Source organism: Mus caroli, chromosome X (genome assembly GCF_900094665.2).
Source record: "Mus caroli chromosome X, CAROLI_EIJ_v1.1, whole genome shotgun sequence".
Lineage (NCBI taxonomy): Eukaryota > Metazoa > Chordata > Mammalia > Rodentia > Muridae > Mus > Mus caroli.
The window spans coordinates 146,451,954-146,475,431 of NC_034589.1; the positions used below are offsets into that span (position 1 = coordinate 146,451,954).

The 23,478-nt window shown below is 30.1% G+C and overlaps 1 protein-coding gene across 6 annotated transcripts in view; it reads right to left on the reverse strand.

The window, feature by feature from the left end:
- Cnksr2 (connector enhancer of kinase suppressor of Ras 2) overlaps positions 1-23,478 on the reverse strand; it is a 239,870-nt gene that overhangs the window by 93,894 nt on the left and 122,498 nt on the right. For 4 of the 6 annotated variants that reach the window (XM_021153091.2, XM_021153092.2, XM_029473145.1 and 1 more), the window contains exons 9-10: positions 12,258-12,404; positions 2,683-2,816 (exon numbers count right to left, since the gene is read on the reverse strand). In XM_021153091.2, the coding sequence (XP_021008750.1) occupies positions 2,683-2,816; positions 12,258-12,404 (281 nt within the window). The remainder of the gene's footprint in view (positions 1-2,682; positions 2,817-12,257; positions 12,405-23,478) is intronic. The other 2 variants (XM_021153093.2, XM_021153094.2) reach the window with 1 other exon arrangement.

Here is a 23,478-nt window from a genome sequence, read left to right on the forward strand (position 1 = left end):
AAAAAAAAAAATAGTGAGGCCAAATGTTTAAATAACTGGCTCCAGTGTCATAGAGATAACTGACAGCTAGAAACACATCATGGATCTTCTAACTTCTGTTCTAGTCCAATATTCACTGTGTCATATTATAAGAAGAAGAACTATTTCAGCACATAGATTGGTTTTAGGTAAAGGATAGATACTAAAGGCTATACAGAAATTACACATTAGCAATGTTTCTTATGGAGAGAGGGTAGAAAATAAGGTAAAATATGAATATGGAATTTAGGAATGGGATTTGAGAATTAATTTTTTCATCTGTAATAATTTAAGGGGAGAAATTTCTCAATATTTTATGAGATCCCTAAATCCTCTTTTAGCTATTTAAAAACATTTCCTTTCTTTTTTTTTGGTTTCTGTAATTTCATTTTACATTGTATTAAACACTTCCTGTTTGTTCAGTGCATTTTTATAATATCCATCCCTTGCTCTTGTGCTCCTACTTCTATGCGTTTCCCCCCACCCCAGTCCCCTCCACTTCTATACCATTTCCTGTTTTCCACCTCTATAACCCTGTGGAAATTAATGAGTACTGCTCGGTGGCTTTTTAAAAAATGTCTTCAATTTGGGTTTAATTTTTTCCTCATGAGTCGTGATTGAGCTGATAACAAAAGCTTCCTTCTAGGATTAAGTAAACAACACCTTGTTTATCATATGAAATCTTTCCCTGGCTATCTGTGAAAATTCATTTTAAAAACTGTCTTCTAGAATATGACTATAAATGTAACTGCAAATGTTTTTTCCTCTCGTGAATCATTGTGCTTCATTGGTAATAGGTGTTCCTAGTTATCCTAAAGAGTACCTACCACAAATCAGCACTATCAAATATGAACACATTCATTTTATGTCGAAATATGACTAAAATCTTGAACTTGCAAAATAAACTGAGTCATATTTTAATTATCTCCCATTAGACTTTCTAAAATGGTGATGAATTTATAAAAATCTGTCAATTTAATAATTATGAATCTCAGTCTACCAAAAAATTGTATTTGCCTATTTAAAAAGGAAATGTTGAAATGTCCAAAGTAGAGAACTATAATCCAGATATTTTAATGATGTAGAAAGCAATAAATTATATTCTCAAAGTTGATTCAATCAGAAAGTTGTCTTATTAATGTATTTCCTCACAAGATAGCTACCATATACATAACCATTTATTTTTTTTACCTCTTAAAACAAATATATTGTTTAATACTGAACTATAAGTATATAACTGGTCCTGAAACATGAAGAATACAAATATAAATCTCAATGCAAATTTCATTTTCAGTTGGCTGAAAGCTCTTCTTAAACTAATTGCCTGTTAGTTTTTCTTACTGTTAGCCCTCTATTGAAAAGAAATTGACATTGCAATTAGCTTGGAAACAGCCCTAGTGAAACTCAGGACACTAGAGGAAGGCTATGTTTATCTGTATATTTGCAGATTTCTCCATGAGGCTTGTGACATGAATACTAATGCAGCTTGTACCAGAAGGTGATTCAGACCTATTAGTTTATCATGTTATATTTATATAGACATTCTCTATGAAAGAAATTTATAGGGGCTGGTATTTTCTATAATACAGTATTATGGAGAAGCAGCCTTTTATCAACAGGTCAGCTTTATTAAACGTGACTATATGGAATATACTGAATTATGTAAAATTGAGAAGTGTACCAAGGAAAACAAAAATGTCCAGTGTAATAAAGTAATGATATATACAAATATGTATATGTATGTATGCATTCATAGTATGAGTTTTCTGAAGAACTTGATGTATTCACTGTAATATAAACACTTTCACTTTTCTTAAATTTATATGTGCATATGCAAACATAGCAAATCTATAGTTATGCTCTAGATTTAAGGAGACAGATCATTGCCCTAGTGGATATTCTTTATAGTTAATGAGACACACTAGGTTTATGAATTAGTTATTATAGCTTAAAATTGCTTAAGGAGCTATAAAGTATTTATTCAGAAAGAAAGAAATTTGGTTAAGTACAAAATATCACTTGCAGTATAAGACTGTATATACAGTCAAAAGACAATCCAATTATGACTATTTTTTTAAAGAGATCAAAGCAAAATTTCCCTTAAATGTTTTCAAATAATGTAGTTGTGTGAGAAATTTTAATTCAACTAGTCTGCCCTTTTCTCTTTTTTAAGATAAGAAAGCATTTTATCATGTATAACTGTAATTAAGTACACAATGTATGTTCTATATACTACCAAAATTCCTATCCTATGAAGGATTTGTTTATAATATTCCTTTAATGAGCATCTAAATTTTGAGATGGTCTTATTACAACTGTCCACTTTTATTTAAGAAAGTATAAGAAATATCTCTAAACTCGCCATTTAAATACATATGAAATGGTTTGTATGGAACTGACATTTCTAGTGGCTTCACAGTTAAAAATCCTCTCTAATTATTTACCTTATAAAATAATCTTGGTTATCGAATATTACTCTCCTATTATGTGAAGTAACTGTTATTAAGAGCACATTCACTTTCATAAGAATTACCTTTTAGAATGTGTTCAGAATGCCTAAGAAAAATTATTCAAATTGTTCAAGAACTGACTTCATAGTGTAGAAGCTGTTAGATTAGCCTTTAGTTAGAAGCTGCGGAGAATAACAACCTGGATAGTTCATACCTGGGAATATATGGTTCTGCAGGAGGAGGGGGAATGTAGAGATCCTGGAGAGCAGAACTGTCTCTTTTGGTGGGTGTACTGATGGTGCTGGAGGGCGTGGCAACGCTGCTTGTGGGACTTCTAGGTATAAGAGGCTGGTTAAAATGAAAAAGAAAATACATACGCACACAAACAACACAAAACAACAACAATGACACATAGTTATCATTTAAAAATTATCTGTTTGTTCAAAGTTTTGAACTTGGCTGAAATCAAGAAAATGTTATTTACCATATTGATATTCCCCCAAACGAATAATAAGCAATAATGTTTTCCATGCAGTCCCCAACTCACCTTTTCTATGGTTTAACCAACCAAAAGCTATTTATAAAGGAAACGTACCATTCAATGATTTGTAATGAGAAGAGTATGTCACTTAAAAATGAGAAACTATTTCAATTAAATTTGCAGGAATCCCACTTTTGAAAGCTAATAAAAATAATTCATAAAAGATTTAGCTTACTTGCATCCTGACTGACATTTGATAAACCATAGTTTTATGTTAGTAAGAATGTGACAGAGGTTCAAAGAAGGTAACAAAAAATAGAGATCAACACAGGAGAGTATTTTCTATGAAAATATAGTTCTTGCCAACATAAACACAGAGCTGTCTCTTCAAAGCCATTTTCTATTACATCTTCAAAAGTATAGTGATTAAGGTGACACAATCATTTGATCTTTCACAAGCACACGGATTTATCTATCATTTAAAACTTATCTCTTGTTCCATGTCTATAGATCTCTTTTATTTAAGTATTAAATAGAGGTTGCTTTCTAAAGATGCTGTATAAACTGAATCAATCATATATCAGGATGTCTTAAGAGCATTCCCAATTCTAATTCACAGAATGTAAGAATAATCTTGTGGATTGAAAAATTATACTAAATTGGAACTATAGGTCACAATTTTTTATATTTGTCTTACATATCCGATTAAGTATACACACAATTAACATTAAAATGTAACCCTCAATGCAATCTCAAACACAAAAGTAATGATCACAAAATGAATTGCATCTTCCCATGACAAAACGGTGTTATTTTAGTCTGTATGAAACACATTTGGCATATCTAGATGAACTCACAATTCTACTACTTCAACATGCATTGCTAGACACTCAAATAAATGTATATTACAACTACTTGTATTGTAGCATTACTTTAATACAGAAAACAGAACATTTTAGAAAGCCAGGCATAAATACAATGGAAATTACAATGTAGGTCACTGGGATAAGCTACACAATTTGGGACTCACTTAATGATTTTGACCTTCCTCATTACACAGCTTATCTTAATAGATTCAAATCACACTTCTTCTCAAAAGGACAGTTAAGTTTAATGTATGTGAAATAAAAATAAATAAATAAAAAGAGATAGGAAAAAGAATGGCAATGTATGAAATCTTAATTTTCTATAATATATGATGATTTCAAAGTGTCATAAACTTTACATATTAATTAACAAATTTTAGATATTATGACAGTATGTAATAAATAGTTCTCTGTCTAACAATACTATTCTTTTTTGGGATAGGATACACCTAATGTATGCCTGTCCCATAGAAACTAAATTCTTGGCAATGAGAAACTCTGAGAGTATAGAGATGATTAGAGGAGTCATTTGTACTGATGAATGCCATGAAGCCCAAGATAATAAAAAATGAATTCTAAGTGCGTTTCATGCCTCTATAATGTTTGAATGAAAGATTCAGAGATACATACACATGCACATACACTCACACCAGTATGTATTGCAATATGACAGCTTACAGTTCTTTTATTCTTTGTTGTTATATTTTGACTCAAAATACAGTCAACCCTAATAGAAATGCAGCAAAATAAGAACTTAATATCCAGTATATTAATTTCCAATACTCTAAAATCAATTTATTATGAAGGAAGAACAAATAATTGGTATGTTTTTCAATATACTTTAATTTTAAAATATCCTAGTAGTACAAATGAACTTCAAAAAACTTTCTAATAATACAAGTTTTTAATAAAAAGTAATCTTAAATTTTATTGTTTTCTTCTACTTTAAGGTTACTAATTATACTTTAACTTTGGTAATCTATAGATTTTGTTTGTTTATTATCTACTTTCTTTCCCCAACACCCGAAAACAAGGAAAAAAGGAATTGCAGTCAACTTTTTACAAGAATATTTAAAGATGCCTTAAGTACGAGGTAAAGACTAATAGAATTTTTATTTTTCATGAACAATCGCCCAAAACTGTGAATTTCTTTTCTAGTACATTTATGATTAGCTATGCCAACTTCCTTCAAATTTCTATTACCTCTATATTTCTATTTTCAAGAAGGAGTTGCTATTAATATCATCATTTAATGTGAGTTACTATATTGGAAAATTAATAATATAAGAAAAAAGTGTATCTTTTTATTTCTATTTTCAACAAGAAGTTGCTATTAATAAGAGTTAATGTGAGTCATCATGCTAGAAAATTAATATAAGAAAAAGGCTTAAAATGTTCAAATAGGTATCAGATTTGGTTATGTTACCCTGGTCCAATTAATTGAACTGCTATAAAATAAATACAACTTGTTCTTACAGAGCAAAGGAAGAATGGTTCGATTATGTTGCTAAATTCAACTGACTGTTTATTTTATTGATAAATAAACCAGAGGAAGTTCTTCAAGGGGTTTATTGTGTGGATGCTATCTGGCTTATACAAATTAAAGCTCATAGTAATATTCAATATATATGTAATATTTTCTGTACTGTTTGTGCCATTATTGTCAAGCTAAGCAGAGTTAGAAAGAAAACATTTATTTTGGGAATCATATTAAAATTATCAACTTGGTAGACCGGGAGGGGTATAAAATCTGGAGTGTAAAAAAAAAATATTAAATAAAATTAAAAAAAAAATTTCTGGTCAAGAATTGAAGTAGCATAAAATTAAATGACTAAAAACATTTTAAAGTCATTAAGAAACTGCAGGAAGATGTGTAACAGAATAGAACAAATAATGAAATTAAGCTGAAATCATTGAAAATAATTTTAATTGTAAAAAGTTCTAATCAAATAATTTACCATTAGTATGAAAATACATGGGAAATGACAAATTTAGTGTTCTTTGATTACAAATTAAGTGTATTTCCAAATTCAATTTAATTTTAACCTATATATATATATATATGCATATATATATATTATCTTTTGACTAAAAACCTCAAATAAGAGAATTTAATAAAACTAAACTATACCTTCTTTTATCTTAGAGACATTTACTGTAAATCATTTATTTATGATATAGAATCAGGAAAATAGTCATGGTTGTACCAGGAAGAATTTGCACTTTAAACAAAAAGTAGATTTAATCCTATTCTTTCTTTCATGGCTTTAATATCTTTGGTAAAATTATTTGGCAAAAACTACTATCAGTGACTAAAGGTATTATTTTAAGACTGCATATTATCCTAAAACTTCACAATAACACGGTGCTATGGCATGCTATTAAGTATGATTTAGATCCATTTTGAATTTGACTTCAAAGGAGTTTATTTGGAAGGACCTAGTCATATCATCCAATATTCATTTCTAAATGTTTATTATACCAAAAAATTCCCCTTCCACAAAATGAACAGCACTACATTAGAAAAGACTATTTGTATATGTATGTGTGTGTGTGCATGTATATATGTATTTTACTCTTAGAAATCAAGTCTGATATATTATTATAGATTACTGTTATTTTTCTCTCTAAGTATTAAATTCAAAATCATATACTGTTCTTTAATACATTTAGATGCTTAATGAGTAGTTGTAATGGTCAACCAGACTCAGAAATCTTCTACTTAGAAGTCATACATGCATTTCAGTGTCACTTTAAAGTATATAAATACCTTAAAGACATACTCTAAAATATAGTATGGTATAAATCATTCTGAAATATGAGTGAAAACTTTAGCAATAATATATTACCCATCAGTTTACATATTGATGGAGGGTTGTAATGGTCAAAGAAAATTTTTAGCTTTTCTTCTTTGTGTCCTCTAATTCTAATATCACAATATCACAAACAAAACATCAGCAAAGTACTGATATATACATATGTGTATATATATATACACATATATACACATATATACATGTATATATCACTTAAGAAACTAAATTTGAATTTTAAGTTTTACTTGAAATACTTTAAAATCTTGGTCAAGCATATCTTAATTTAGTTGTCCTTCAATTTAGTAACTGATCTACCAAAGTCAGAGATATAAATTTCTTCAATGAAACCAATGACATAGAGGCAACCCCAATATTGAAATGTTAAACACTGCAATAATACTATTTGTAAAAATTACTTATATGAAATTCACACAAAAACTTGTTTTTCCCTTTCAGGTTGAAAATATCAAATGAGATACAAATGATTACAGTAAGTATATATAACCTAGCCATTCATTTTATTTATTCTTGGAAGTAATCACAGACTCAAATTGATCACAACACCCCAAAGTTCTAGCATAGAACAGTATTTAAGTTCTTATACAGTTCAGGCACATTCTTATTAAATTCACAATACTGGTATCACTAGTACCAGGATATTGCTTTATATTAACAATTATTTCCTTGATCATCTCAACAAATGGTCCAGAGAAAATATATTATGGGTATTGAAAGAAGAATTTGCATACAATCTTATACATTTCTTGACCACATAGAAAATGCTAGCTATAATTTCAAAACAAAATGTGTACATTTTTACTTGGCCAAGCCTTTTCTATGTGATAAATTATTTGAGAAGAGCTTAAGCAAAATAATTGTGTGTTTAAAAAGTTCTCCCTCAGTTTCTCAGCTTCTATTAGAATACAAATTTAAAGAAACAAAAATTATGTTTTCTTCTCTAAGCATGTAAATTTTCTGTTGTACTTACTAGACTATAAAGAAAACAAGCTTTTTTTAGACCATGGATATGATCAGGAGACCTTATATTCTTAAATTTAAAAAGCACAAATATTTGGACAAAAAATATGTATGCTATTACACAATATCTTATATAACATTTGGAGTCATATTACAAAATAGCTATTCCCACCAAATCACATTGTACTGATGATAAGACTAGTGAGTGTATGTAATTTTGTGCGGTTTGATCTTATGTGCACAATTTAATGACAATATTAAATTTGAAATCACATGTCCGAAAATCTAGTTAACATTAATCTAAGATATTAACAGAATGAAATTGTGGGATGTTGAGGTTTTACTTGAAACACTTTATTTTTAAGATTTTCGAAAAGCATTAAGCTTAACTTAATTGCTGTTTGGCAATGTCTAACACCATATGTTCTTATACACAGTGTTAAAACTGTAAAAGCATTTGGCTCAAACCCACAAATGTTACTTAGATTCTTCATCCGATTGCTCACACACTGATGAACTTCAATGTGATGTGATAGCTTCTTGCAAGTCACTTCCTAATTTGAGCATATAGAACATAGAAATGCCACTGTTGTCCAGCTAGCATAATTGTATTTTTACTTAAAATTATACCTCAAATAAAAGGCTTTCCTCGTAATATGTTTTTAAAACAAGACTCAGTAAAATGTATAAACTTTCACTAATGTTCATTTAATAACATTAAATTGTATCTTAGATACTGAAATAAAATGTATTGCTTTTGTTTTGACTTTTACATGACTTCAATCATTTAAGTATATTATTTTAAATTTAATGTGCTCGCCATTCTACAGTTGTTATACCAGTCGATATACAAAACTGACTGCTGTTGATAATTTTCTATTTCATTCCTATTTAGTCATTACAGGACTGTAAAGTGTAAACTTCCATCAATAAAATAAAATTTAAGTACAAAAATCACAAACCAACACTACAGTATCAATATAATAGATTTATGGGGTAGAAAATAGTTTAGGAATATAATGCTATTCATATAAATTAGTGCTAATTTATATAAAATGCATTGAACAATATCTAAATTGGCATTAGTTTATCTGAGATATATTTCTCCACCAAAAGCTGTGTTCTTCAAGCATTTTAAATAATCATTGATTCCCAGTGATGATTTAAGGAAATTTCTTGGCAGTGTCCAGTTATTTCTTCCATACATCTCTTGTAAGAAGAAATTGATCGCTCTTATGTTCTTGTTATAATGCATCAATTGCATTTAGTACGACAAACTTCTAGTCATCTAATTGTGGTCTACCCAGCACTCCCTGGAATTCATTTAATTAATAGAAGAATGACCATATGCAATCACCATGCTTACCCACATCCTGGAAATTAGCAGAGTGCCCCTAAGGAGATGTTTTGAAAGCAACTCTTAGGAGGCAAGCCACCCCAGTTTACCTTAGAATAAAAGACTGTATCTCATAGACAGACATCTTTGCTACTTATGACCATATACAGATGACAACAGAATTCAAATTTTCAGACGTAATTAAATTGGTCATTGTATCTTAAGGGATCTTTAAGTCCTTCAGTTCTATCATCAAATGTTTGAGAAGATAGAATTTTATCAAAAGAGCTGCCAAGTGTCATGAAATGTGCTGATGAAATTGCTCTGTAAGCATGAAGTTGAATTGTATGCTTTTGCTTATTTGGGTATGAGTTCCAAAGAAATTCCAAATCAAAATCTACCATTACAATTTATTAATATTAAATGGTCCTATCATTTTAATCAGTTTATAAGTAAAATATTTCACCTTAGGATACATATACTTTATTGGCATAAATAAAAAATCAGTACCATAATTTGTTTAAATCATTAGGTATGAAAAATGATGTATACACTACTTTTGGCCTTCATGTTCAGTCAATTGATACTTTTATTTGAAAAAAGTTAGTAGATAGATTGAGCCTGGTGTAAAAAAAATAAAATACACATGCTGATTTAAATAAATACAACATTTTTTTGTATAGCTTCTAATTAATCTAATTCTTATTAGATTACTGGTATACTTTAGAAAAAGAACCAACATAATTCAAACTTCAAGTTTCAATATTGATGATTTATATTTAATGCTTATGCATTCTGGTTCCAGCTAATCTGTATGGATACCAGAATTAAGAAAACAATAATAATGACACTTGTGTCTACACAGAGGACTATTGGCTGCAATAGTTTTTGTGCTTCATATGTGAGGCTGGTTCTCAGAAAATATGACCTCCAACAAAGCCATGGAGTAATCCACAACTGCCATCAAACCTCACCCTGCTATTTGGCATTTCTTCTCTGCAACAGCCTGCATTCCAATTCTCCAGTTTGAAATCTTAGGGAGTTACACCTTAACTTGAACTCAATTTGTTTTCTATAAAAATTCTGATAGTTTCCATTAAGCTTCAGGGTGTATGGATTTTAGCACAGGCTAAAGCCTTAAGATCAATAAAGAAGTCTATAATGATATCATTTCCAGTCCTCAAAATAGGTTATAAGAACACATGGTGGTAGTGGTGCTGTTGTAAAATTATAGAACACGTACACCCTTAGTGTTAAGAATTAGTTTTAGCACCACTAGGAAGAATTTAATTAAAACCAATTTCCCCCCTTTTCTGTGTTAAAGTTAAAGTTTGAAGCAATTTTCAAAGATGTTAAAAATAGTTTTGTTTTCCTTAACAGCCTTGCTTATCTAGAGATGGTGAATTTCAGATAATACATTTTAGGTTACCCAAATTTAGTTGAAATAGCAAATTTCCAAATGTGTTGATATATACACATGTACTTATTTAAATTCTTTTCCTTTCCTCCAAATTTTAGTATTATGAAAACATAAATTCATAAAATATTCAGCATAAATTAGTAAGTAATAAGAAATAAGTATAATTAATATTTTGATAATATTTATAGCTTTTAAATAATGGACCTAAAATAGTACCTTAAATTTTTATAATTGTATCGTAAGGATTGATGGAGTTAACTTTTAAAAGGTTTTTGTGCCCTAACTTGGAACAAATATCAAGTATATATATAACATAAGTAATACTAATGTCTGGATTTCTTTACTTAGTCATGTAAGTGACTTTTAATTGCTTTAACATTCATTTTTCACTTCAGGTTATACTACTGGCCAAAGATCTAACAATGGAATAAATAATCATTTGAGTTTCTAGACATACTACTTCAGAGAATATGAATCAACAAAAACTAGGATCTTTTTGGTGTTTAAGTTCCTTATGAATTGCTATAGAAAAGGAAGAAATGTACACATATTTAAAGAGAACCATCTAATAACTGAAAGCATGGGACTCTTCTATGTTCCCATTCCTTTAAGCTTTGAAAAAGTATCTTTGACATAGAAAGTGTCAATAGGAAATTCCAGAGTAGAACAAAGCAATTTATAATGCAGTAAGAAAAAAATTATGTGATAGAGAATTTTGATCTGGTGACATATAACTTAATAAGGCAAATAGCCTATGGACTTTAGCAATCATTAGATATTTTTGTATAAATAGGTATTGTAAGTCAACTGCATTTAGACATATTAATTTAATTTATTGAAAAATACAAAAATCTTCACATTAAAGATATAAAGTTATTAACATTGAAACATTTTATGTGCTTTAACATTATCCAAATATAATGCCAACCTTGGGCCTGGTAAGTGGTAAAGTATTAGACACTGAAAAAAATTATAATTCGTGAGACCAGTTTAATGGAGAACTTATTAGAAAAAAAATCTATGACTTGTAAAAAGCACTAGTAGATTATCAAATCTTACATAGAAGGGGAAATATTGAAGCTTTTCTTCTTAATCTGAAAAATGGTCAGTATTCTAAATTCACTGATCAATTATTTAAAAACAGCCAAACAACTAGACTTCTACAATAAGGTAATAGTCGGTTGACTTAAAAATAGAAGATTTGTGAAAAAAAATTTCAATATCTTTTCAGGATTCTATCCTGATTGAAATAAAATGTACTATTTTTTTTCTTTGTCCAACCACAAAATTTTATATCTTTTAAAATAACTTTATATACTATATTGCCATCCAAACTAATATTTTATAATGAAGTTTCATAATAAAGAAAAATGAAAAAACTCCTAATGTAGCACTTCCCCTGATGGACAAGTGAAAAATGAAATCTTCTGTGAAATAGATTAATTAAATTTTAATTGCTAATTTGAAAATTAAATTCCCACTCTTTATAAACTACAAGTTTATATCCTGATTTAAAGTAGTTTTTTAAACTATCCACTACTTTCTTTCAGAAGTGTAGGTGATTACAACTTATAAAATATAAGGTTATAATACAAAAATAAACCTTACTTTCTTCTCCATATTTTGACATGGAATAACTTGTGAATTTTTAGAATTATGCTTAAAGTTTTTAAATGAAATTAGTGTTATTCTTTGGGTTTTAGTTATTGTCTCAGATTTCATCACAATTAAGTCTATAAGGATAAGAGGTGAAGAGATAATTTCACAAACAAATTTTCAAAAGCATACAAGATTAATTCATATGCTGCTGAGATGAGGCACAAAAAAGAAGCATTACTGAGATAATCTATGGCTAAAATGATGGTGTATGACTTATGATTAAGCTTCATTACCTGCAGAGCAAGGGGCTTCCATCTCATATTTTTCAGTAAAGCTGGTGCTGAGGTAAGCATGCTCTGAGGTCGCTTTTTCAAAGTTAAGATAACACCACTCGGGTCCTCTCGTAGTGCATTCACCAAATTTTTCAACTGCCACCCCACCTGGTAACCAGCAAAATCATTACAATAAAATTGAGGTACAGTACTCAATGATTTCATGTTCTCCCCCTTTAATAAGATTAGTTAGAAAAAAGAAATCACATAATTGGTGTATCATCCTACCTATTTTCAGGAGAAATATATTCAAGAAAATGTTTTATATTTGTTGATTAACCATATTATTTCATTAGAGTCCATAAAATTATGAGACAACATAATGGACATTTACCATATCAAAGCGGAGACTAAAACATATCTTGTCATTGAAGTGATTTTGAATGTAAAGAAATTATATCACCGTTAATACTGCTTAGCTGCTAAGCCTAGGTCCAAGCTCTCTTCACAAGTACAACTGAAAAATCCACATGCCAGAAAACGAAGAGTTGGCAATGTCCTGAGCTAACAAACCACACCATATGCTTTCTCATCACCATCTTTTAGAGATAGGTGGTTACAAGTGTCTTTAATTAGACTGACATTGTGCTGCCAATAGCAGGTACTGACACACCAAGGAAACATTCTGACGCAAGGACAGCAGCATCAGTGAAATAAACCTTTTATCATATTATAAAGATAAATTTTAAAATGACATGGCAATGTTATTCCAGTGCAGCATCTACTGGAAAGGTGTTCCAAATAACCCTATAAACTTAATATATTGTATGCTAAATGTAATTAAGCCATCTTATTAAATACCTGCTCAAAAAAACTGGCTCAATGAATACTCATCATAAATTATTTCACTAATCATCTTTAAAAATTTTTAAACATAGAACTTTTGTTTGCTTTTAAAATGGATTAGTGGTGTAGTATCAGGTAACTAAGGTTGCAGTACTAGGTAGGTAAAACTGATAGTTTAAAGGAAACATTAAAACTCATTTATTACTTGTTTTAAAAATATATTTCATATTAATGTATTCATATTAATGTTAAAACAGAAAACCTTTTTATCTCAAGTCTAATGAAGCTGTATACAAATATAGTGGGTTAAAATTTAAGTTGGATTGAAAAAATAATTTACCAAATGTTCTAAATAGTGATGTAGTTATGTTTTAGGCACCTAAGATTAAAGAGAACAGATGTCTTTTGTGTGTTCTTCATAATGTTTTGGCCTAGAGTATATTACTCAAGCTGGAGAGAATAAACAATCCCATCAAATGAAGCAAAGATCTTAGGAGACTGTGAAGAAGTAACCTAGAATGTATCCATTATAGTTTAATGACAGATTTTTGATATAGTTGTTGAACATTCTCTTACTGATAAAATCAATTGCAGATGAATTCAGTAAAGATAAAAAAACAAGATAAAAAATGGGGCCAAGGTACTACGATGTACAAAATCATGAATATCTTGGCTATGAATTAAAATGATCACAATAATTCTTGGCTAATATAAATAAGAGGATGCTTCTTTTGAAAAAGAACATTAATGCAGATCAACTGTAATTATTGAACTGGCCAAATGCCTCCTATTTTATCTAAGAGGGGGTTATTATATATCTTACACCTACTCGGACCCCTCTGATAGCTAAGTAATATCCTGATAGCCATTTGTACAAGCTAAGAGGAAACAAAGTGAAGGTGAATCTGGGTATTCATATTCTTGCCCTTAATGAAACCGATGATTGAATTACAAACCTGAAGAAAGGCATGTTCTTCATACAAAATTTATGAACAACCTATAAATGATAACCATACCTAAATTATTAAATTAGCAATTAAAACAATCAATGAAGAACTGAGTTTTCAACAATTAATTACATTTATAACTATAAATAATTTAATATATTTATTTACTTATTCATTTTTTATGCATGTGTTGCTATGTAGTTCTGGGTAGGCTTAAATTTATGAACTTTGGTTATTTTTGCTTTTGCATCTCATGTAGTTGAATTACAAGCATGTGACCAAGCTGGGTTTAAGTTGAAGACTGTTTTTTTTTTGTGTGTGTGTCTTTCTCTATGATTTACTAAATATTATTTTTTTGTCCTTTTTCGTTTTTTTAAAATATTTTTTATTACGTATTTTCCTCAATTACATTTCCAATGCTATCCCAAAGTCCCAGTATCCAAGGAGCTAAAGGGGTCTGCAACCCTGTAGGTGCAACAACATTATGAACTAACCAGTACCCCGGAGCTCTTGACTCTAGCTGCATATGTATCAAAAGATGGCCTAATCGGCCATCACTGGAAAGAGAGGCCCATTGGACATGTAAACTTTATATGCCCCAGTACAGGGGAACGCCAGGGCCAAAAAGTTGAAGACTTTTAAAGTAGTTTGTTTTCTTGTGCAATGTTTAGTTCAACTTAATTTGTCCTTTTCTGTCTATTTTTTGGGTAAATTACCAAAAAATAGAAATACTTGTCCACAAGAAAGTGGAATTGTTTCTGACAATCAAGTTAACTTGATTATACTTGAATTTTACCCCTGAAGGTCATTTAATAGGAGAGTACTTGGATATATAATTTAACTATGTCTTAACCAACCTGCTTACTATCATTTAACATAATGTCACCAATGCTTTCAACAAAAGCAAACAGACATTTATCAAGAATCACGTTTAGTAAATATGTCTGGCTCTCAAATTCTATTTTCAATATTAACACTAAATGACAGGACAAATTGTAACACATTCGAATTAAACCAATATTGTAAATTATGTAAATGTTCATATGAAGGAATATATAATTATGTGTGTAACAAAGTAATTCTCACAGTGGCAAAATAACTTGTTTTTGTTAAAAAATGGATATAAATATGGAGGCAGAATGAGATACAATATCATTAATGATCACTGCATTAAGGCGAAAAGTAATGGTATTGCATTTTTAAATGACTAGTGAAAGCAATTAGAAATTTATTAAACAGGTGTGTTCAATAAAACTGAATTGCTTTTTTTACTCCATGACTGATTTTGAGTAAAGCATTAGGTCCATTTCACATAATAATTCTGGAAATGCTGACATGGGAATGAAGTCTGAAGAGTAACTACATCCATGCCTAACCTTTTTCTGTTAATAAGAAAGGTAGGTTTTAGCTATAGCAGTTCTCCGTTTATACTTGCATACAGCTTCATTGTAACTGGACGTGATGGGTTATCATTTGAATGTTCCTTTCCTTGGTCTTTTGAACATCTTAATTGAGATAATTTCAAATTATTCCCTATCTCTAGTGCCTATCATTTTATATTGTCATATTTAACCCTTAATTGTATCAGCAAATGTGATGTATTTGTACAAGTTTAGGCAAAATGATTCCCATATCCGGTTCTGTGGTATCACCACAGTCTTGCAGTCATATAATGAGGTACAAAGAATTGTTGAAATAGATTTATTACCCTTTACCTTATTGAGATACTTATAGGTGACAGATAATAGGAGAACATGGCTGAAGGTGTGATAAAATGAAGCATATTAGAGCATAGAGCTCTAAGAAGGTTGTAAATTTAAGTGTAAAAATGTCAAAATAGATAAAATACACACAGTGAAGGTAATCGTTTTTTCAAGATTAATTTTCCATTTTTTTCATTTATGTTTCTGCCTAGGTTTAAAATGTCAAATACGATGGACTTAAGTGATGTAAATACTTAAGAGTAACATGGAAAAGTGATGGCATTCTTTCCACTGGTTTCTATATTTTCATGTTGTAAGAGACAGAGAGTGCTTGAAGAAATGAAGGGGGAAATGATGACATCCTTTTCTCTGGCTTCTAAGTTTTCATGTAGTAAGAGACAGAGAGAGTCCAAAGAAGTGAAGGGAAGACATCTTTATGACTAAAATTTTATCAACAGTATGAGCCACCAATATGAAAGGAATCAAAGTATAAAGTTTGGAGATACTATGAATAAACATGGAAAATATACTAAAAAAAATAAGCTACCTAAAAAGAGATTGCTTGACTTTTGAGATAGAGAGCTCAAACAAAATCAAGAGCTGTTTTCAGTAGTTTTGCACAGTTCAAACAATTGCAGAACTCCCATACTTATAGTATGGAAGATGATAGTGACAAATAAACTTGTGTAGATGTATATTGTCCTGCTGTCTTTCTGCCTCCTTGTCTTCTTTCTTCTTAGTGTCTGCATGAGCTAATAGTTCACGTTTTCTTGTTACAATAATCTCTTTTCTGTCAATAGTTTCTATTTGCAACATCTTGAATAGGACCCTAAAGTCTTTCTAACCATTTATGGATCCTATTGAGGGCTTCAGTCGTATACTCTAACAGTGGTGCTAATGCCTACTTAATAATAAAACACCAATATTTCACTGAAGATTCTAAACATTCATATGAAATTGCTTTAATTTTTATTTCCCTTCTTACAACACCTCAATGAAGCAAGGCACTGAGATAATTTTACATGTAAAGAAATGAAAATAAAAATTGATGGGTTGGGGACATGATTACAAAGATATTAATTGCCATAGACAGAATTTACATTTGAGTCTGTTCAATTGTACAGCAGAGTACCTCCATTCAAATATCTTCTGGCATCTCAAATAAAATCAATATTAAAAACACAACTTTAGTATTTGATTTCTTTTTATTCATCACCACTACCAACAATTCCCATATAATTCTTTTAGGTTTGGAGTCATCTAAAGGTATGTCCCCCACTTTTAATCCATTTTTGCATCATAAAAAGATCTTAGCAATTAATCTTTCTTTGGATTGTTATATTTCTAGAGGGGGTGCTTATTTTCTAGAGTCATAACCTATATTCCTTCTTCTAGTCTTTTACATTTCCATAGTACTACTATGTGCAAATGGTTTCTTCCTTTCAAAGCTTTAAAGTTTTTCCACGTTAGAGCTTTTCTTCTCCTAAATTTGGCTCTCAAAGATGAGTTTATATTAAAATTAACTACAAAGGTAGCTTCAAGTAACAGGACTGCTGAATTTCACTCCAGAGATTCTGACCTAGTAGTTCTGAGGTTGTGGCTGAACAAGTAATTTGCTTTCTAAATCCAATTTCCATATACTGATCACCCTATGGCTCTCTGTCTGGGAATCATATTTGAAAATTGCTATAATAAATGATGATCTCCATGAAGGTGGGGACTTGCCAATGCTCAAAATGTTTTATATGAATTAAGACCACTCATAACAACTGAAGTCGTATTGTTTTGAGGACCTTAGAGTATGATTACAATAGCATAGCACAATCTATGGACTGTTAAAGAGCATAATGACCAGAAGAAGAGATGAACACGTGAACAAATATTTAGAATAACATGAAGGAAATTCTTCATTACAGCAAGTACAACACTTTGAAAGTGGGCATTACAACCCATCCCATCCTTAGAGGTTGGTGCGGGAGTTTTTAATTAGTCGCACCTGAAATCTTATCATTCAGAGTGAACAGCACACAGAAATTCAGTGGGTGAAGAAATCTGTACAACCAATTATTGTAAGTTTGAGCAACTTTCAAGAGTTTAATGAGCATGGATGACAGAACAGGGGAAATAGAGAGAGGTAGTAGAAAGAAGCAGATCACTATTACAGGATTTTGAAAGTGAACAATTATGTAAATATGTGTGCCTCAAGCTTCATGATTTGCTTTTAGCTGTGTTTTGTAAAAGCATTTGTCCCTCTGCTTGTACTTTTTATGTCAATTCGAAAATCTTACCTATTAATAAATGATCGTCTTCTTGCAATACCCATCACAATATGCCTCTTTTTACAACCAGAGCCCTATTTTCTTCATGTGAATCTTCCAATACTCTATCTCACTAGTGAAATTTTTGCCTTACTATCTTTCTCTATTTACCATCACAAGAATGGCTTTTGAGTAAAAAGCAGAGTATCATGTTTAGATATACCCTTCAATAAATAATACACTTGACAACAAAACAGACAATCAGCATGTTAAGTTGATTGATGAGATGATATGGTAATATGAGAACTAAATGTTTCAATGACAAAATGCTCTGAAACTCCAAAAAGGGCTTAGTATTATTATAAAATCAAGATGTAGCATTAAAATTTTATTAAATATAATACACTTAAAATTTGCTATATAAAATAAAAGGTTAAGTGACCTTTCATCTAGAAAAAGTAATATACATGCTACTAACTGATTATAGATATTTACCCTCAAAGAAGCAATAGAATTTTCCTCATAAATAAACATTTGAAACATTATTTTATATTAAATATTCTAGAATTACATCCATTGTAATGTGATTATGACAAATAATAGAATAGTGGTCAAAATTTTTACTTGTCCTGTAATATTTTACAACTAGAATAACCTTTTAAAATTATTGTATTTGTTTTACACAGCATGTCTGTCTGATTATTAATATAGATAACGTTCACATATGTTGAACTAATGCCATCCGTCTCATTGGACAAGTTATGAAGAGTGGCTAATCTTATCTCACTGATTTGTAACCAACCCCTAACACATACTTCAAGTCATATTTTATGTACCACACAAACAAGATTAAAATTTCCCAAAGTCACTGAGATTCTGAGTGTCAGAAGCCAGAAGTTCTGGTTTCTTGCAGAGGGAGGCTTTTAAGCATATTTTCAGGGCTGAAGCAGTCAGCAGGTGTTCCTGGGTAAAAGAAACGTAAGTGGGGGAGGTACTGGAGAAATGGTTGTGTGGACTGAGAACACAGATGTTTTTGGTGCCGTACAGACTAGAGGTTTTGATTCCTATGGGCACAGAGAGAATAAGTGGACTTTAGAATATTTCCTGGCCTATCAGTTTTTCAAACGCATGGTGAATAATTTAACCTAATTATGAAATGGCAGATATTATTCTTTGACCCAAGCAGTAAAACTTACAAATACTCATAAATTTAAAAATTTAAGACTGTCATATCAATCTGGAGATTTTTCTTTTTCATGGGTGCCTGTGGAGTTACAGAGAAAGTAGGATTATTTCTTAAAATACTTAAAAAATGTTAGCCTTCAAAAAGAAAAAAAGTTTCATTATCAACCTTTATATATGCGTGTGTACAATTCCATTCTTATCTCCCCAATGGTAATGTATAAATGATACCTTTACTCAAAGAAAATTTCAAATACACTATATAAATATGTGATGTTAGGAGTTATTCTACACTCAGATATCTTCCTATCTTTTTAAAAACACCGAGGAGACCAGACTCTGTACAAGTGATCACATGGTGACTAATGATTCTCAAATTTAGCCAACAATTTTTGTACTGATGTGTTTATTATAGTATTATTTCTTAGAGTTACTAACACATTCCCAAAGTATCAAGTGATACTTTGTGCCAGTGACTTCCTTTTACTTTATCAGAAGAAGCTCCTAGAGGAAATGTCATAGTAACAAACATTTCACAAGTGTTGAACTCTGACCTATCCTAGTAAGTCTGAATGCACACAACTCACCTTCACTCACACTTTCACAAAATGTGAATGAAAATCCCACAATTTTCAAACATTTGGAGATACTATAATCTTTAAATGTAAGTAAGGAATTATTCATGGTTCAAAGATAAACTAATGTGTATAACTGAGTTAACAAAATATATTTAAATAAGTGATTTTAAGTTCTACCATGAACTTTGAAAGGTAAGTGAGAGCAGATTGAGACATTCTAAGTTTTATCCATTCTAAATCCAACTTTAGTTTACACAGATAATTAGAAAAGATAGTCTTGGGATAAGATAAAATAAAGATATTTGAAAATATGAATATGGGAATTAAATATTTCATTTTCATTAGGGGATAAATCTCTACAATTATATGTTTATTGAATAACTCTTCACTTTACTCCTATACAATGCTAAAAAGCAACTCCCCAGTACAGCATGAATATTTCAAGGCATATGTGGTTAGTTTTCAAAAGGGCCTTTGTTTCCTTGTGGCTTAATTTAAAACTTAGACTATATTAATTTACACATAATTTAAATGCATATACATATTTAATACTTAATATTTTCACTTGAATTTTAAAGTCTTGTATGTAAAATATGTGTATATATAATGTGTGTCTACATCTGAGTTTCAGTACTTAACAGGGAAATTTCTAAAAGATAACAATTTCTTATTGCCAAGATAGAGGAAAAAAAAATAAAGCAAGCCAATGTATGTACTCTAAGAAGTTATAACTCCCTCATCTCTGCCCCTTAAAATCTGTTCACCAGTCATTTAGAAGTTCTGGGCTTGCATCTTGATTATGCAATTTGAAATTTGGATGAAGAAAATAGCAAGTGTGGTTTTCCCCTTTAATGACTCTCCCACGCATTTCTATTTCTATAGGATATCACTTATATTAGGCGTACCCTTTGTGTCAGCATCTCTGCATTGTTAAGGCAATCCCAAAGCTGTGGGTATAGTTCAGTATCTTGTACACATTGCTGTCTACCTATTCCCACTTCAACATGGCATTTGGTAATGTTGTAGTCTCTGAAGGCCAAAGATTATCTTGGAGGCTTCATAGTATTCATGCATAAATGCAATGAAAACTAAATCAAAGCAAAATTTATTTTCATTTCACTACCATTCAAAATGCCCTTTGATTTCTTTAAATTTTAAAGTTAATTGAGTCTGAAAAATATTGCTAGGGAAAGAAGAGAAAGAAGGCAATCACGTTACAGAACACAGTGAAACTGGAGAGAACCTTTAACTATATAATACCGAACATTACTCCTAAAACACACTTGCCTATTTTAAAGAAAGACAATAATACAGACCTTAACATTTTTTATAACAATATTTTTATGAGTTAAAAAAGTTCAGAATGATATTATGTCTACATATATTTGAAGTCATTCTGTTTCAGCCACTCCTTCCTATAGTTAAGTTTTGTTCTTAAAAATACACTGGAAATATTTATCTAAAAATAAAGATAATATTCCCAATTACCAAAGTTAGGAAATTAAACAATACTTCATTATCTTAAAATCTCAAATTTTCATTTATGTATTTTTGGAAAAATACTCATAATCCTAAAAAAATCAGGCTTAAATTTAGTTTAGGAGCCCAAATATCAATAAAAAAGCAATCCAAACCTCTGTATTAGAAAGTAACATACATAAAGATGTGTAATTGGTTTGAATAATTTTAAAAATGTCATTTATAAGTAAATACTTAAACAAATGTATGACTATTTAAAAATACTTCTAACTATTGTAATATATGTATATTACAATACATAATAAAGCAAGTGTATATATGCACGTTTAGTTAACTAAATACCATTCTAAATATTTATTAGTAAAAGTTCTACTTTAAAATTTCCACAATGTAGAAATTTTCTTGAAACTTCTTTTTATCAGAACTCTTGACAACTGACACAAAAGTGGCAGCTCAGTGGCAGCCCTCCATTGCTACCGTCATCTGTATACACCATATATTACAATTAAAAAATAGCTTCTCCTGCCCACTCTGAAGAGAAAATGTAGAAAGAAGATAATGTGAGAGGAAATTTAAATAAGAAACAATGGCTGATCATATGTGAAATTTTAGCTGCAATGATCAACAGAATTTACTCATGATACTGAATACTGGGGATAAATATGTTAAAATAATTTCCAACTAATGTTATTGTTTCTTTAGTTTTCTATGATCTGGTATTCTATGGTATTTTTTTCATGTACTAATTTTAACAGAAAGGGAAATGCTATGCAGTAATTGACCAACCCTATTTTTCATAGGAAGCAGTAGATGAGGTTACTGTGACTGACAAGTTAGAAAAGTGCTGAGAGTATTAATGCTAATTTGAAAATGTGATACACATTGAAACTAAGTATCTAGAGTATGTAAAAATATATGACAATAGATATATTTCAAGCATACAAAACAATTACTTGTAAGTAGATTAAAATTTCTTGTAGTAACTAGACTATTTTTAACTGTACATTTGCACTTCAAGGTATTCTAATAATAAAAGGAAGTTATTGCAACCACTTAAATAAACAATTATACTCTTCACAGAGAAGCTAGTATTAACTGTACAAATAAGAAAGTAACAAATCAGATGTTTGCAAACAAAAAAAAATGGTTAATAGGAAGTTATCTTTATTAAGGCATAACATAATTATTTTCTTTTATATGAGAATTTAATGGAATGAATTCTAGTTTTATAATAGAAAGACAATGAAATATTATGGTGGATGATGAAGTAATGAGTTGATTATTCAAAATAAATGATACAATTTATGTCAAAAAAGTGGCACTTTAAAACCAGTTTAATGAAGATGTTCAACTTAAAAGCTAATATCTCATAGACTACTATACAAGACGAATAACAAATATTATTATGAATAACCAATATTACTTTGAATAACTGAAATGTGTGATACATTGTTTAATTTTGTCTTGTGTATTTCCCCTTCCAAATTATAGCATTTCATTTCACTTTGTTTTAGAATACCTTTCCTAGAGAATCCCAATATTGTTCTCATAGGTTATTATAAGGTTTACTTATTCATGAATATGTTAGATAACTTGCTAATATATTAATCACTATAGTCTAGTAACATGTGACTATATGAATATTATATTGGAAATACTGCCTTTTGAGGGCTCAGTTTTCAATATTTTGGGGCATAAGGGAATCAGAAGAGGCAAGAATAAAGAAAATTGAACAGAGCAAGAATGGAGGATAAATAGTTATGTGAGAAGTGAAGTATTTAATGAAGGAAAGAAAAAGAAATGGGAGAGGAAGGAAAACTAAAACTATAAAGACAAAGTTTACTTAGAAAACTGAGGGCAAAGTACATCTAATGTTACATGGTATCATGATGATAAACATGCCACTAAATGACATCCAGGAAAATGGTTAGGGTTAAAGGGGAACTGACAGAATTTGAGCAATAACATAACATATTCTCATTATATTGACTTCTTCCAACTTCAACAATGTTCTCTTTTTCTGTGTCTTAAGATCAAAGGTGAGCTTCTAGCCAGAGATAATCAGAGAGGCACAACCACAATTAGAATGAAGTTCCCAGGTAATTCAAAAGTCATTCAGTCTGTTCCCTTTGCTTTAATCCCCTTCTTTTTCATTTACCAGCCTCACTCAGTAATATTTACCATCTTGAGAATAAAAATGACACTATCTTATGTTTTTATTCCATCTCTCAGTAATTGGTGATCATGAT